This window comes from Oreochromis niloticus, linkage group LG11 (genome assembly GCF_001858045.2).
Source record: "Oreochromis niloticus isolate F11D_XX linkage group LG11, O_niloticus_UMD_NMBU, whole genome shotgun sequence".
NCBI lineage: Eukaryota > Metazoa > Chordata > Actinopteri > Cichliformes > Cichlidae > Oreochromis > Oreochromis niloticus.
The window spans coordinates 21,341,401-21,358,617 of NC_031976.2; the positions used below are offsets into that span (position 1 = coordinate 21,341,401).

Below are 17,217 nucleotides of genomic sequence, written 5' to 3' on the forward strand. Positions count from 1 at the left end.
GGATGCCCTTAATTAAGACATCTCAGGGACACAGCTCTGACTGTGAGGACAGGTCCAGTGTAAGATAAATAAGGATTATTTTGAACTATGCGCCATGCACTTTGTATGTTTCTTAATATTGACTACATTTCATTTATTTGTTGATATCTGAAATGTGCGAGATTACAGGGGAAATCTCATAATGTAGTATCCTGTAAAAAAACAAAAAAAACAACCAAAAAACCCCCCAAAAACTCTTTTAAGCTCCTGAGAAATCATTCATAAGAATCTTCCCACTTTATTTACTCAGATCAAGATCTCTGGGTGTCTTTTGGATGTTCTGAAGGGCAGAAAGAGGAGAAAACGTCTCCAGGGCGAGCTGCGGCCCTCCCCCATCTTGTAACCGTTTCTGTGGTAGCGCCCTCCATTGTGGGTCATTATGGAGGACAACACACATTGTGAGATATACAATCTAACGCCACTAGATAGCACTGTTAGCTCAAGCTGATTAACATCATTGCAACACCACCCCCCCTCGTCCACCTCATAGTACACAAAGCAAGAAGGAGGCCTTTAAGCTGAGACACCACGAGCTTTCAGGGTTTAGTACTAGTAGACATAAAATGCTTTTATTATTATGGATACAGAGGCAAAAAGTTTGAGCTGACATTCTATGGCGTTGAGTTATCACTGTTTTTTTTGTTTTTGTTTGTTTGTTTGTTTTTTTTTAAGCACATTATCAGAGGCAACAGGCAAAGGTTACATGTCATGCAAACTAGATAAATAACTCTTTACGTGTACCTTTGCTATAAAGTTAATCATCCACTGGCAATAATGTAGTGCTCTTAGTTTAAAAAAGGAAAGAGGGAAAAATATACATACAGTATGTAAACAGTCAAAGAAATTGCACTTTCTTGGCTTGTTATTAGAAGCCACACTACTGAAAGAGAGCAGAAATGTAACACTGGAAAAACTAAGTCACTGTCACTGATTGTCTGACCAAAAACAAAAGTAACGCTCAGCTAAAAAAAATCAAATAAAAACAACCAATAAAAGAAAACCCAAAACAAACCAAACAGACAAGTTATGTCCTACAAAAAACAAAATAAATCATATACAATCATAGTCAACTTTAAGGAGAAATGTCTGATATATTGGTCAGCTGTATAGTTTCTTAAAAACATCTTAGTAAAATGAAAGGTTTATTAACTTTTATGTATAATCCAGACTGTATTGTGTATAATACTAATTTTACACGCTACCGCTGACAGAAAGAAAACAGGTCTCTCGATGTACTGTACATTCACACGTAACTAAACGCTTATGTTACTTCCAATAAGTGGATTAGCCCGATGTTCCTAAGATGAGAACAAACTACTTTGCATCTGTACAGAAAAATGACCTCCAATCCTCAAATATTCACAACTTTTTTTGTTTTTTTTGTTTTGTTTTTCTTAAAAAGGAAGTTCTTATATAGTCCTTATCAGAGGAGATATTGCTTTTAAAGACTGCATGAGTTCGCTTAGGTACGTACACAAGACAACATGGCACTTCTACAGAGCATTTGGGGCAAATCGATTCTCATTCCCTTTCCGCTCTCCTTCCTCCCTCCCGCCGAGGACATTCTGATTGTCAATGCTCTGAAGCAAAGAGTGAAACATTCTCAAAGGCAGTCTGAAGTAAACAAAAACACTTTTTACACGTCCACCTCTCCTCCCTCAGAAGCAATACTGAAAATAGTGAACAATAAACATTCCTATCGTGAATATATTTCGTCCATTTCTTTTAGCGGACACGACTCGAGCTGTCTTTTTTTTTTTTCCAAAAAATAACTTCTTTCTTAAAACCTCATTAGAAATTCTCTTGCAGCGATGCCAAAATTCCTATCACTAAGCCCACCCCCCTCCCCTGCCTATTCACTGGTACATAGCAGACACTGTCTTGGTAAAGTGAAGAAAACCCCCAACACTGTCTCAACAGCTTTTAACTGGCTCACGTCTCCTCTCGTGTCATTTTCCCAAAGGTGCAATGTGACTTTGAAAGCTTAACAACTAAATGAGCGTTCGATTTTGACCTACTTAGGGCCCAGGCTACATTTTGTATTGCTCTGGGCAGCCTGCGAGCTCCACGTCTCTTGGAAACGTCGGAGCTGAAATGCTGAGTACCATATAAGTCCATATCCAAACTCCCCTGCAATGTCCGTCTTTCCCAAATTTGCTTAAGGTGCTGAAGTAAGAGCAATCAAAGTGTACAGTATGTGTGTGTTTATAGTGTGTCCACTCAGCATACATACAGTCTTTAGTGTGCTTGTTCAATCAGCACTAGTGCAAATTCATTTCAGCTGGTCTGTTTCTTTCTTTCTGTCTTTTCCTTTCTTTCTTTCATACGGGACAGTCTATCTCTGTTTCTCTCATCCCTCACCGCTCGGACAAAAGATGTGTTGCCATGGTTTCATCCTTGATGTGGATGCCCTTCAGAAAGCTAGGTTCAACACACTCATCTGTCAGCGTTTGAGATGTCTTTCTTTTGCATTTTCAGCTGGTATAATTAGCCAGATCTCGTCTCCTTTTTCTCGCTTCTTCTCTGCGGGACTGCCATTGTTAACAGCAGCGTTGTGACATCAGTTCATCTGTCCAGTGGTGGGCCCTGGTCCCTTTCTCAGAGTGGTCCCACCTACACAAAAGAAAAGATACTGTCAACTAAATAGTACACATACCTCTGGCTTCTGCTTCAGTGGCAGACGCTTCGCTTACCCCCTCTTTTTAGCTTATGAATGCTGCAGGTTCAAAAGTAAATCATTCAGCCGTTTCCTCCTCTGTTCTCTGCTGCAAACTTCTCCTTCGCCTTGTTTTTCTTCCTCTCCCTCCTCCTCATGTCTGCTGTGGGTTTTGGTGGGCTGGAGTGAACAAGTATGCACAGTTAATTTCAAAAGCAGATTTTTTATCCTTGTGGAATTTTTGCATTGTTAAAATATATATATATATTTTTTTATGTTTGTAGATTTGTTGACTCACACAGGGGCTGGCAGTGAACGAGCTGGAGGTGTCCTGACTTTGGTGGGGGGGGTCACTGCTGATAACCGTCACTTCCACCCCCACTGGATGATCTGAGGGTCAAAGGCCAAAGAGTTTTCTGTATGTTAGTGAAGGCGACGTAGGAGGGAATGAAAACTGCGCTCGTTTCTTTTACAGAAATGTCTGTAATTATGCAAGTGTCCTTATTTCCCCTTGATTTCTATCTGCAATCAGTCATGGAGTCTTTGATGGAAACTGTGTGTGGTTTCACTGTTAATGGGGAAAGTTGATGCCTGCTGGGTTCTTGGACACCAGCGGTGGATGACAGAAATGGGGAAACATTTCTGCAGGCTGAATTCTGTGGTTGGAAAACCACTTAGTTTTTGTTGCTGAGTATGATATGCAGAGACAAGCCAGTTGTGAGGACGGCGGGCTGTACGGCACACACGTACACATACATGCACACGTGGAGGAAAAGACACAACACAAGACGCCGAAAGAAGTCTGCACGGTAAAAAATGAAAATGTATAGAGTTTAAACCACATACACGGGGGCATACACGAACACCTACAGAAACAAAAACTAACACACACACTTGCTTCATGGACCTGACTTGATGTGGCTGTCGTCCCCATTGGCTCCTTCACAGGACAGATGTCGTGAGTCGCCCTCCTCTCCCTCTCCCTCTGCGTCTCGTTCTCTCTCCCTCTCTATTCTCATCCGGATTTGTCTGTCTCTCACCAGCTCCCAGTTCCTCACAAGGAACACATGGTGCTTCACCACAAAGCTCCTGGCCCGGCACAAATGGAGAAAGATTAACCGCTGACATTAGTTCAATAATATCGCAACAAATAGTTTAATGTGAAACGCGAATCGCCGTGTACTTTCCATACCTCTCGCTGCTGCTCAAAGGCTCCATGTCGAGGTGCGGGAACAAGCTGGTAATGTCACTCGAGCTCTCCTCCTTTACAATAAATGCAGAGACGCGCGTCAGCTTCGGGACAGATTATTGCAAAAACATTCATCATTGGAATCAAATAACCACGAGCCACAAAAAACTCACCGCTGTCTGCTGAGATGATGCAGTCCTCTCTTTCAGCCGGCCTGAGTGAATCAGAGAGAAAGAAACACGGTAAGAAAGAAATGATCCGGCAAATCAGCTAAACCTAACGACATCTAGCAACTGCTGTAACACTGTAATAGCGGCAACTCACAGTAACGCCGCTTCCTCTTCAGGGGGACAGCAGGCTGCCGGTGAAGCTGTAACCAAAGAACATGAAAGTTAGATCCCAGTCCATTTTTTTAAAAGCTCATGCCCTGCAAACTCTGATCTGGTGTGACTGTACCTGGTTGTGCTGCCAGAGCCACATCACATCATAGGGCAGCTGGAAATGAATTCTTTTTAGCCTCAGGTACTTCCCTGAAGAAGATAAAGTGAGCTTAGCTGAGTTACTACTATAACATAGTACACACTAGCAGTGTTTACATTTTCTTATATACTCACCGACATGGATGGGAGCAGGTAAAAGGCTGTACTCGTTCTCCCCTGGCGTGTACTCCATGTTCTCTTTGCAGTTCTTCTGGGTTTGGGAGGGGGGGCTAGGAAAGACACATAATAAATATTTAAACAAACAAACAAAAAAGAAAAAACAGATAACGGGAAAAAAACCCATTATAATAGTTTGTTTATGGATTCAGTCAACTCACTCTGTAGTTTTGTAATCATCAGAGTAAAGACCTGCCCTCAGGAATTTCTTCCTGGGAGGACCATCGGCCTTTTCCTCTCTTTGGATGGTTACCGGTTGGGACGGAGCCTGGTCGACGTCTGATTGGCTAAAACATTCAGGGAGGGCGTCGCACTCGGATTTATCCTCAGCGACACTAAAAAGGAAAGCACGAAGAGAGAGATAGAATGATAGAGAGGGAAAAGAAAGAGAGAAAGGCACTGGTTTAGCACACAGTGCTGAAAACGATGGGTTAATAGGACAGTAGTGAGTGGTTGTATTGAATTTTCAAGTCAACCAGCTCAGGTGTTTACCTCTGATGACAGGGCGAGTCACTGTGTTTTCTCTTCCGTCCTCTCTTCCTCTTGGCCTGCAGCTCCGACTCCGTCACCTGCTGCGCCGTGTCGCCTCCTCCCCTGTCTCTCTCTGGCAGTCTTTCTTCTGTTCTCCCTCCCACTTCTCTCTCATCTCTGACGTGGCTGTGTCCTGGCAAGATTTCAGGTGAGGACATGGACGGCGTTGCAGATAAGTGCGCGGGGGAGGACACAGAGGAGGGCAGCGGGTGCTTCCTGGGCCGTCCTGGCCTCCTTTTGTTCTTCAGCGCCGCGCTGTCTGACGTTGGCACACTTTTCTGCTGCCCTCGGCTTCTCGAGTCACCTTGTAAACCTGCAGTCATCGAAATAACAAGAGGGAGGGGGGGGATCGGGGTTGTGGGGGGGAGGGGGGAGGGGCAGTCGGAGGCATGAGGGAGGGTGGGGTGTAAGTGGCGGAGAGGAAATGAGACAGATGTGGATCTGTGATTGAGCCGGCAGGAGGTGTGAGGTGAGGCCAGTCTAGGCTGAGTCATGCACATAGGCCGCACATTAGGTGAGTCACAACATTTCCTCTGACCATTTCACTTCTGGGAAACACATTAAAAAGTGATTTATGCACGCCACAAAAAACAAGGAAAAGAAAAACAGACATAAACACGGTGCATCATGCATACTTTTTCAGTGAGCATGCACAAATATGCACTAAGCACACTATTTATTTTTACAAATTCGGTTACTGTGAAATACAACCCCAGAAAGCTCAGCGGCTACAGACGGTGAACGGATGTCAAATGTATTCCTCTGCTTGCAAAAACATTTTTCCTTTGCCCCCCGTCTGACCTCTGTGCTATTCCTTTATCCATCTCTCTGAGGTCATTCGTCTTTTTGTTCCATTTTCCACTGCCAGTGACAAGACTGACCACTCTTTCCTTATTGGATTTTTCCAAGTCAAATAGGCCTTGTTGGCCAGCAGTGAGGGATAGGCCAATCTTTAAATAGCCAATCTGGTGGTTAACTAATGACTGTTCTCACTGGGTAGCCCTAGGCTGCAACAGCGTGTGGTTCACTGCCGACCAGGAAGATTTCAAAGATTTTCTGGCAGATTCCCATCAAGACGCTGCTCTCCTGCTATAACACTTTATAAAAATTCCAGCAGATAGTGGTTGCTGAGAGGCTGTGTGTTTGTGTCAGGCACGTCTCTCGCACAGCAGAGAGAGTCTGAAATTAGCTATAAAAAGAATGGAGTCTGATTTCCTCTCAAACACCCTCCAGGCTTTTGATGCGTGGCTTAACAACACCTGAGAAAAAGCAGTGCTGTCCCTATACTGGGGACACTACTGGTAGCACAGTTTCATCTCCACATTGCACAAATATAAAAATCTGTCATACCGTGCAAGTGGAAAGAAGCTCTTGGCATAAATCTTATTCACTCAGCTAGCTGTCATGATTTGCTTGCTGCTGTCATATTTCAGTGGTAGGTACATTTGATGATAGATTCCCTGCTTTATCTAGATTACTGTCAGTATCCTATATATTCATATTCTCCGCCGATGACACAGTAGCAGAACACAACAGCCTATTCACAAAACTCAAAATGCCCTCAGTGGAGATTTCTGTAGCATTCATCAGCACAGAGTCACGCTGTCATGCGATCACAGCCTCGCACTGATCGATCGGCTGAAAGCAAAGACTTGTCAGAGATCAAATCATTCATGCACCCTCACCTGCGTCTCTCCTCTCTGTCCACGCCGGTTCGTCTCTCCTCCACGACCTCTCTACACTTCCTTGATTCCTAATGGCCAATCCACTCCTCAGACCCCTCCCTCCTGTTGCCATGGCAGCAGACGTGAACAGGTTGGTGTGTGTCGGCGATGGGGACGTCCTGTACAGGTGCGACTCTTGAACATCCTCGTCCCCATCTTCATCCTCGCCGTCCGACGCGATCAGTCTTCCTGCGTGCTGGTCTCCGGTGAAGCCTCTCCAGCTGGGGTTTGAGTTTCCGAACGCTGTAGCTCCCAGACTCCCAAATTTCGCCCAGCTCTGACCCAAGCCGCCCCATCCTCCTCCGAATGAAGACAGGTGAGAGGATCCCAGCCCCAGTGACGTGAGCGAAGTGTGTTTGTACCTGTCTGCGGACGATGACGATGAGGCAGCGGCAGCAGCGACAGCGGAAAAGGAATCATTTCCATTCTCACGCAACCAAGTTGATTCTTTACCCAGCATGCTCCCTGTTCCCCTTGCCCCTTTCCTTCCTCCTTCTCCTTGCCCCAAAACGAACCCCAACCTTGACTTTGAGCAGGCCAGCCCCTCTCTTTCCACTCCATCTTCCTCCTCGTCCTCGTGTATCTCCTCCTCGTCGTCCACGTCTCGTTCGCAGTGCCTGTGACGATGTTTATGTTTGTGTTTGTGTTCGCTCCTCCCGCAGCCGTAAGAGAAGCCGGATGTGAACCCTGAGCCGAGGTGTGGCCGTCCTCCACTGCCTACCCCCATATCCCCTTCAATTTCCCCTCCTAAAGCTCCCTCCCTCAGCAGCCTACTCCTCCGCCTGTGGAACCTAGGTGGATTAAGGAGAAAGTGGGCGTGGTGGGGCTGATGGGGGGCATACTGGTGGGGAGATGGAAGCGTGTAGGAGGGGAGGTGGTGGTAAAGTGTTGAGGTTGTGGGATAGCTGTTGTAGAAGCCCATATTCTCAATGGTCTCCTGAAACTTTGAAGGGCAGCCGCATTGCCTGCGGTCTGGCTTTCTGTTGCAGTGGCAAGGGTAGAAAGGTTGCGGGGAGAACGTGGGATTAGCAGAGAAAGATGACGGGTGAGGAGAGTAGAAGCCATTTAGATTGATCCTGAAAATGTTGGAGCGATGGGAATGAGAGGAGGAGTGATGTCGCCTTCCTCCGGCAGCATTCGCACTCCCATCAAAGCCCTGTCCCAGTCCTGTCCTCGCCCAACTACGCCGTCCAATATGTACCTCGCTGAACTGACTGATTAAATCTTCGAGTTCGGCCAGAAACTCTGGGTCCTGCATGTGCAGCTGCTGGTGCTTCTTCTTGTGTTTATTTTTCTGTCTCTTCAGTGCATTGTGCCCAACACAGGAATAATAGTCCGAATGAGTGCACTTGTTGTGTCCTGGACAGGGGCAGGGACACACGCAGGTACAGGAAGGAGAACAGTCGTAATCCCTGCGCCTGTGTCGATGTCGGTCTCTGTGCCGCTCCATGGTATTTGAGTTGGCCATGGGGTTGGTGTGTCTGGGTATGTGAGACAGAGGCGAAGAGACTGGAGAGGGACAGTCCATGATGGAAGAAAGGTGCCTTTGACCACCTAGAATCGCTCCTGACCCCTGACCCATCCTCAGCACGCCCCGAGGTCCCCTCATCTCCCCTCGCTCAGAGACGCTGTTGTTGTCTGTTCCAATCCCGCTGTCGCTGGGCAGGGTCTCTTCACTGTGTGATTCACTCCTCGGGGACGGGGTGGCCTCTTTCAGGTGGCCAGGAGAGCCAGGTGTGTGATGCAGTGGAGGGGTGGGGCAAGAGAGCTTACACGAAGACTGGTGAAAGGGGAAGTGATGCCTTCCCTGACATGGACAGCTCTTCTTCACAAAGGGAGAGAGCGATGAGGAGGAGGGAGGACGGGGGGAGGTACAGGAGGAGGATGGGGAGGGGAGGGAGAAGGGGTGAGGAAAAAGTAGGGAGGACGTTGGTTCTGCGAGGCTGCCCTCGCTGTAAGGACTCTGGGCCCCGCTGGAGTGAGTAAGAGATGGGGAGGGAAACGGGTGAGACGGAGGAGGCTGGGGTTGGTTAGTCGAGAAGAGAGAAGTTTCCGAGGGACTGGTAAACAGAGAGGAGTGAGTGGAGTTCTGGGAGTTTGAATTTAGGTTAGCGGTTTGGGATTTAGGCTTGCGTCCTCGCCTCTTGCCCATGTAGATGGTCCCCCTCTTGCTCACATTGATCTGAGGGCCTAGCTTACTCCCAAAGGAGGAGGACAGGGCTGAGAGTGTGTGTACTGTTGTAGCCTCTATCGATTTACACATTCTCTGAGAAGTCTCACCATCTGCTGCCTCTCCTGCCCTTCCTTCCTTTCCTAAATACCCAGACAGCATTACTTTGTGAAATCTCCTCTTCTTTCTTTTCTTCATCTCATTAATCAGCCTCCTGATCTTTAGCTGCCTGTTTCCCTTTTCAGGGGGGTGAAAATCTTTACCACTCACTGTATGATCAGCGTGATTTAGTGGATCTCCACTCGCCTCCTCAGGGAAAGGTCGTTTGGGAGGCCGGCCACGCTTCTTGGGGCTGGATTTAGACTGAGCCGCACACTGCAGTATTGCACTTGGCTCCAGCACAGGGGCTTTCGGAACTCCGTCACAGCCCCGGAGAGGCACCTCAGTTGGGATATCGTTTGGTGTAAGCTGAGGGGGAGGTTCGTCTAAACTAGAGCTGTAGGATTTAGGACGACCCCTTTTTCGGACCGTGTTTATGGGGCTTCTGGAAGAAGGGGGGCTGGATTCTGATGTGGGGTGATTCTGCTTTGGGGTTGGAGGTTTGGTTGCAGAAGACACTGGGGAGGAGCTGCTGGTTAGGGAGCCAGAGGTTGCTGGGTGTGACTCATCACTCTGCTGAATAGTGGCTTTGGCGGGAAGGGGCGTCTTGGTGTTCTGGGTGAAACTCAGTAAAGGATTTTGTAGAGAATCGGAAGGGGCTTCCTGATTTTCCACTCTCTGAGCCCGGTGCACCAGCTTGGTCCAGCTGGGCCTTCTGGCTTTACGTTTTTTGAGCGGTCGGCTATCCTGCTCTTGTGGGGAAGAAGGGGGAGAAATGGGAGAATGGGCAGAAGGCGTGGGCACAGGGGGAGGAGCAGAAGAGGAGGGGTGGCTTGGAGGCACTGTTGAATGTCTTGAGACGTCCTGTTCTTTTGATTTACTGGTGTCACCTGTTGTTGTTGCTGCCTCAGCTTGTTTAACTGACTTACAACTGTCATCTGTCTTCTCCTTCTCATCTACTCTGCCTGTATTCACTAATTTGCAGGTTTTATCTAGCTTGCCGTTGTCAGCTGTTTCCCCACATTTTGCACTGTTATCCTCTATTCTTTGTCTGTCTGGGCTGAGCTTATCCCTCTTTTTCTCAACCTTCCCTCTGTCACTCTTTAGATCATCCTTCCGTATATCATCACTTCTATGTCGTTCATCCTTTTCTTTGCCATGTCTCGATTTCCCGTCCTTCCCTTTTTCCTTTTTCTTCTTCTTACCCTCCTCCTTTCTGCCCTCGTTTTTTGCTTTATCAGCCTCCAGCCTATCTCGCTTCGACTTCTTGTCTTTGCGTTTCTCTTTTTTTGCTTTTCTCTCTTTCTCTCTCTTTTTCTCCAGCGGGTGCTCTACAGAGGGATCGTGACCTTGGGATTGGACAGAGAGTTCCACAGCGGGGGTTGACTGCGGTTTTGGGGTAATTGAGGGATAGGAGGGAGATTCTGGCCTGCTCTTATTGGAAAGGCTAAGTTCTTTATGGGAACCAGTGGAGACTGGAGGTCTTGTCGAAGAGTCCATGGAAGAAGTAGAGGTGGAAGTGCTGTGTTTTCCAACTTTGACTTTGGATGAAGTGGGAGTGCCAAGAATGTTAGAGGAGCCTTTCCCATTGGACAGGCCCTTCTGTTTGGTTGTCTGGACCAAACCATTATGCTTCTTGGAGGTGTTTTCGTCATTCCTGGTTTCCAGTGGAGACTGTGTCTGGATGCATGGGCTGGAAGGAGTAGTTGAAGCTGCCTGGTCTGTTGTGGGTGAGCAGGGTTTGGGTCCTGCAAGGACGGGCTGGCCATTGACACTCTGAGATTTGTCTTTCTTCACTCTCTCAGATGAATTCACCTCTGTCTTATCGGCCAGCTTGATAGGAACCTGAGAAACGCAAAAAGAAAAAAAGAAAGGAAAAAAAAAAGCAAATCTCTGTCATAGGCATCTTTTAGTTTGCTGTCAACAACAGTGACGGACAATGGAAAAGAGACAGTAACTGAAATTCTTTTGTTATTGTTCCCCCATTAAAAAGAGAGTGAAGATAAAACGACTCAATCAAGCAGAGAAACGAGGGCACACTGAGGAGGAGAGAGTGGAAACGGGAATGGGGTTGACAAAGAGAGGAGAAATACAAAGGCAGAGAAACGGAGAGGAAGGGAGTGGGACAGGGACAGAGGGGGAGTGAAAGATAAATGAGAGCAGGTAGAGAAAAGAGGGGATGTAAAAATAGAAGAGAGGGACAGATATAGAGAGCCAAGCAGAGACAGAAAGAGAGGGAGAGAAAGCCATGCTATTGGTGGCTATAAATTGCCACTAATACAGATGAGAAGGCTTGACATTTCATACTTGTTCTGTAATGTTGGTATGCTGTAGCTTGAGTGGCGTTTGTGCAGCTAAAGCTATAAGCTTTCCCTTGGGTGATTGTCATAAGGACTGATGGGCCAGTGTCTGTAATAACTCCAAGTGGTTGCCGTGCTGTTGTCCTATTTATAGGTCTGTTTTTTAAAATGCCCTGCTTGAGTTTCAGGATTGAGACAATGGCTATTAGATAGATATTACAAGTGAGCTCAATGCTGGGTGATTTTGCACCACATCAAAGACTCTATGAGAATGGTGGTTAACTGTAAAAAGCCTAAACAAAGCACAAAGGTGCCATTTTTCAAGCTAACTTCAGCTAATTGCAGATTTATTCAGATTCACATCAACTTTATTAATCCCCCCCAAAAAGGGCAGTCTGTTGGCAGCTGACATGAGGAACACTGCACATATGTGAGGCACACTGTCCTTGTCCTTAACTTACCTGTTTGGTAGACTTCGTCCCTTGGCTGGTTACGACAGGGACAGAGGCCGGGCTGGAAGCTGTAGAAAATGTCGGTGACAGCGACACTGACTGTGATGACGAAGACGACAACGGTATTGATGATGTAACTGGTGGTGAAGCAGCAGATGCAGTTTGTTTGGATGTGGTCTGGACAGCATCCAAGCCTGAGTGTTGCTCTCTGTTTGCTTCGTCTGGGGCAGAGCTGGTTTTACTCTGCTGGCCCGCTCCCCCTCCTTCTCCATCGCCCTTCAGCAAACCCCCCCTGCCTTGTCTCTGATAGGTCCTGATGGTGGGCTTGCAGACGTAGCTCTCCAAGATCTTGGGCGGTTTCTTGGTGCGCTTGGTTTGGAGACCAATTCGGACTCTTACATTCCCCTCGGGGCAGCTGGCCTCTCTGCCAGAGAGCTGAAGCTGTTGCTGCCCCACGCTGCCACAGCGCCCCTCGATGAGCAGCTCCAGCACTGCCCCCTTGTCTCCTTCTCTCTTTTTTCCTCCTCCCTTTTTCTCCTCCTCCTTTTTTCCCACTGCCTCGCCATTCTCTACCTCCCCTCTCCTCTTTTTCTCTGCCACTTGGTCCTGCTCAGAGTCTTCAGGTGCAGAGGCGGGGTCCAGAGTGGAGGCTGTGGTCGGAGGGGTTCCCCCCTTCACTCTCTGGTCCATCAGAGAAGTCGGGGGGAGAAGTAGGATGCTGTGAGGTTACCAGTATAACACTTTTAAATGAATCCAGTGGGGTTGGTGGGGTCAAGGGTGAAGAGCAGAATGCAGGTGTCGATCACAAGGGTCACAAAAAAAAAAGATCCAGTAAGAGTCCAAGTGCAGCTCTGTACCTTCATCCGGCAAGGGAAGGTCTCTCTGATGTCCTTTACGGTTACACTGAAACAGAGTAAAAGGCAGAAGGAAAGTGGAAGAAAAGACAGAAAGATAGAGAGGCCAGTGATTAGTCATTTCAGTGAGCTAAGATGTTGAACAGCAGCAGTACAGGAATTGAGGGGAAAGTCCCCTTCCTGCAGGCAGCTGTAGCGAGGTGCTAAAGTCTGTGTCCACAGAGATGATCTCATCATCCAGAAAACCCAGGAGGCCAATCAACGTTGCTGATTCCCAGAATGTCGGCACTAACTGGAAGACTGACTTACATTCCCCCCCCAAAAAACAGCCTGGGCTAGTTCGCTTCGACAATCCGCAAATATCGATGGAGCTAAAAGACAGCGAACACACCCCAAACCTCTACACTTTTCACTTATGTCGTAATCCTTCCCGTGTCTCTCCGCAAATCAATCTATCAATCAATCAGCTTCTGGCTAATTCAAACACTTGATCCAGTCTCCTCCCCTCCTCTCTCCACTGTCTTTGCGCCTTCTGTTCTCAGCTACTCCCACAAGCACTTCTCCTCCCACCCTTCCCGCTGCTGTACTTTCTTTTCTCTCCGAAACTCCCCTTTTCATGTTTGGCAGTAAGCTTTTGCATGCATTCTCTATTAGTCCCTTCCACTCTTTCTCTCTCTCCCTCTCTCTCTGTGTGTGTGTGTGTAGACCACACAGTAAAATGGTCAACTCATACACTGTATCCATGTTAATCAGAACCATATTTCCTCTTCCTTGTCGTTCTTTTCCTTCTCTCCAACTTAAATCTCTCCATTCACAGTCCGACTGTTCCCCTCCTCCCCTTTCAGTAGTGGTAACACAAATCCGTAGGAAAGGGTAAAACTTATTTTTGGAAAGGAGCGCAAATTCCTCCTCCTCCCATTGCTTCCTCTAAGTCAAGTAAGCTTTTCATTGACCCCCATTGTAAATGGACTTTTAATGTGACATTATAGTGAAGTAACACACCCTAAAATAACATTCTCCTCACCAGGGAAAAACTTTCACTCTCATTCGTGGTGTTTCCAGACGGCTTTTCAACGTGTCGAAGGGAAGCAGCATCTTTCTGTCATGCTTCCTTCATTATTCGCTCTCTCTCATTAAGGGAGACACTCATCCATTTTCTAATAAAACACACCCGGGCAAGCATTCTTGCAGCTCTCTCCTGAGAGCCTCTTATGAAATAGCTCATCTGTCTCTCAGCGCTCTGAACTGCCCCCTTAGACTTACGAGAGCATCTCAGATAATGTTTTCATTTAAGAGCTCAGTGGGCTATCTCTCGTGCCTCTTGGTCCCTCCACACCCAAACCCTTCCCTTGAATCATAGAAGCTCAAATCAACATCTGTTCCAGTAACAGCTGTTATGTAACAGTTTTGGAAAGCATTTCCAAGACCAGTCCTCCTTACAATGAAAGAAAATGAGCGTAGAGGTGGACAGAGGTGGTCCTCTTGAACTTAACTGCGGCAACTTTTATTATCAAGTCCACTCCAGAAGCCTGTACGGAGGGGCCGTGAGCACAAGCAGTATGAGTTACAAACCTGTTTGTGAAAACTCGCCATAAGAGGAGAGCCAGAGTGGCAGGTTTTCAGACTTAAAAGGGCAAGCCCATTCAGCATCAGTCAAAGCGCATACTAATGGCTTTTTATAGTCTCCAGAACTATACCTCTCACACATAACTCAAAATTATTCTAACATTAGACCAGAAGCTATTTCCAGTGACAGGATGATGGGTTGACTTGACACTGTAGTCAGTGCGGTGGCTCGGGAGCGCCGAAGCAACGATTAAATCATGATAATGGCCCACCATATTTCCAGCCATCATCACCATCCCATGACAGCGTTATCATCGATAACTACAACACCATTATCATCTGCCTGACAACAGCATGAGCCCAGCTGGAAATTGGGCCCCTGTGATGGCATCTGAAATCACTGAACCACGAAGCCTCGCGGTAAGCGTACGGGGAAGTTTCTCACGTGAGTCCCCCTCCTCAGACGCGCACACGCACACACACTTTCCCTCTAGTTAGTGCGTTGGCCGTACATTGTGTACCCGGGTCGCAGCTGCGTAGGCTCACTGATGTTGCTACTGTAGATACAGTATGGGCAGTGGGGGTGTTACCGCACTGGAGCAACCTATCACTGGTTTACCGAGGACGTCAACAGGAGCTTCCTTCTCCATAATGACTTTGCGCACCTCGGAAAATCACTACCCGCCTGATGCTGTCGCACTTACAAATGATACACACATGCACGTGTTGTTGTTGTCGTCACTCCTGTCTCCTATTTTGAGACATATCGCACATCTACGCGCCCTAAAACATGACCCAGCTGCACGTTTCAAACTCAACATGGAAGTGGGAGGCTACGTAGCACGAAAAAATGTGCTTGCTGGTAGTGTTTGTGCTGGTGCGGATTAGTACCGAGCCACCTTTTTCCTCAGCCCCCCCTCCCCGCCTCTCCTCTCTCTCTCCCTCTCTCTCTCTTCTATCTGTCCTCTGCCAGTCCTTCTGCTGGTGTCAGCAACATTGAAATAAGAAATATCACCGTGCGGGGAGAACAGAGGGGAGGGAAACACACTCGGCAACAAGGGATAAAATTAGCGCAAAGCGGATGCACAAAATTCTTAACCTGCTGCGCTTTGAGCCCGCTGATGATGACAGGCCTGCACACATTAATACGGACTGCCATGACAAGCAGTAATAAGGCTACGTAGGCTACTTACCCCGAGAGCGCGTCCCAGAGCCAACTGCGTTTAGGCAGGAGGTTAAGGTGTTGCTGTCCTGCTCTCCCCCTTCGCACCAGCAGCGATCCACGGCTTTTTGGTGCATTAGATGTTGCTTTGATTACATAACTAAGGCCAGCGGAGGTTAAAACACCCCCTAAAACCGAGTTTCAGTCCCATCAGAACGCAGAGCCTACTGTGCAACAACATTGGCGCGGGTGTTTTCATAATCATACAGTCGACGGATCTCCGTCGGCGCGTCTCCGCAGCTAGGTGGCGGACTGGTTACGCTGGATCTTATTTTTTTTTATTTTTTTTGCCTACTTCTCTCTCTACCCCCTCTCTCTCTCTCGCTCTCTCTCTCTCGGGGGGGGGGGGCGAAGTTACACCGCTCCCGCCAGTTATAATGGCTCAGATTGTGCTCTCGTATGCGCACAGCCTGCTAACGTGTCGTGGCGACGGGCTGAAGGCTGCAGCTGCGTGTGTGTGCGTGCTTGTGTGTGCGTGTGTGTGTGTGCTCGGGGTACAGGGTTGGCAGCGCAGAGGGGTTGTTGGATGTGCGGGAATGCAACTGCGTGGCCATTTTCATGTGGCCAGAGGAGGAGATAAAACGGTGGATACAGCACAGGATCTCATTGCGGTTCATAACAGGCGATCGGGGAGGGCTATTTAGGCGCTTAATAAAATGGCGACGACTTGGCGAAAGTAGGCTGCTGGTAGGATTTGGGGGAGCAGCCGAAAAGTTGCATCGCGTCATGCAATACACGATTCGGCTTTACGCGAGTGGGAGAGGCACGCGGGGATGGTAAAAGTTGATACGTGAGAGCTGTTTATCTCGCGTTTGGTAACATTTCCCCCAAATAATAAAAAGCACACAATTTGAACATGAAACATTTTCATAAGTGTGGGTTAATATGAGAACACAGTCATAAGATAAAAACAGCAGTCACAGATATATAATTACAGTATCGTAATGATTTATTTGGCAGTAGAAGCGGTATATTCTCCAAAGAGTTTAGTCCACTATTAGGTCCTGTTACGCATATAAGATTTGGGGGCCCTGTGCCCCCTATTCACTACACACTGTTTACACCGTGACCTCTAAATAACCATTAAACACACACTGCAGACTGCACCTGACCGCGCGCGTCTGCATGATCCTGAATTTGTTAGTAGCACTAAAAGTCCTGAAAACACGCACCATGTAAGGACTATGTGACAAACAGCAGATAGATGTTTGCCCCGTAAGTTTTAAGTCAAATCCATAAGTCCAATTATAAGCACGCAAATTTCTACAAACCAAAAAGTCCTTCAGGCTCTCTGGGCCTCGTGGGAAAAAGTTGTTGTCTGGCCCTTGTGACACAGCTGAGTTTTGCTTTTTTGTTGTTGTCTTTTTTTTAATCCTCTGTCAAACATCATTTCGAATAAATAACATAAGAGGACTGATACTGAAGCCAGGATCTCTGTATGTAAGTCAGTTTGATTCAGCACAACCTTATTTTAAAACGCTAACGAGAGCGCTCGTCCATTTTAGGATCAGTGTACTCGTGATAACATGAACAAGTGAGAAAGTAAAGTCGGACTTTTTTAAGTGATTAAAGTTTAACAATTGAAATGGTCATTAAATACCTGCATTGGTGAACTGAATTCATGCTCAAAAAGTCGCATAAAAACCTGTAAAAGTATGGGATGTCTAAGAAAGATGAGAGTGGACTTTTTTTTTTTTTTTTTTTTTACCAGATTCTTTAACACAATCTTGGAGAGTGAGAGGATGACTGAGAAATGGAG

At 47.2% G+C, this 17,217-nt stretch overlaps 1 protein-coding gene across 4 annotated transcripts; it reads right to left on the bottom strand.

Moving 5' to 3' along the window:
* Positions 1-581: 581 nt before the first annotated feature.
* LOC100706567 (histone-lysine N-methyltransferase ASH1L) lies at positions 582-16,240 on the bottom strand. 4 transcript variants are annotated; one of them, XM_005472642.4, is made up of 14 exons: positions 15,430-16,215; positions 11,826-12,719; positions 6,757-10,909; positions 5,033-5,384; positions 4,702-4,875; positions 4,499-4,593; positions 4,341-4,414; positions 4,209-4,254; positions 4,058-4,098; positions 3,888-3,958; positions 3,603-3,784; positions 2,994-3,085; positions 2,733-2,875; positions 582-2,652 (listed from the first exon to the last, which is right to left on the bottom strand). In XM_005472642.4, the coding sequence occupies exons 2-13, from the start codon at positions 12,504-12,506 to the stop codon at positions 2,747-2,749; spliced, it is 6,090 nt and encodes a 2,029-aa protein (XP_005472699.1). In that variant the 5' UTR covers positions 12,507-12,719; positions 15,430-16,215; the 3' UTR covers positions 582-2,652; positions 2,733-2,746. The 4 variants fall into 4 exon arrangements, 2 of the variants coding, with proteins under 2 accessions (XP_005472699.1, XP_005472700.1); XR_003222271.1 differs by lacking the exon at positions 582-2,652 and having other exon boundaries at positions 2,826-2,875; positions 3,590-3,784; positions 15,430-16,231; XR_003222270.1 differs by lacking the exon at positions 582-2,652 and having other exon boundaries at positions 2,828-2,875; positions 3,608-3,784; positions 15,430-16,231.
* Positions 16,241-17,217: the final 977 nt, after the last annotated feature.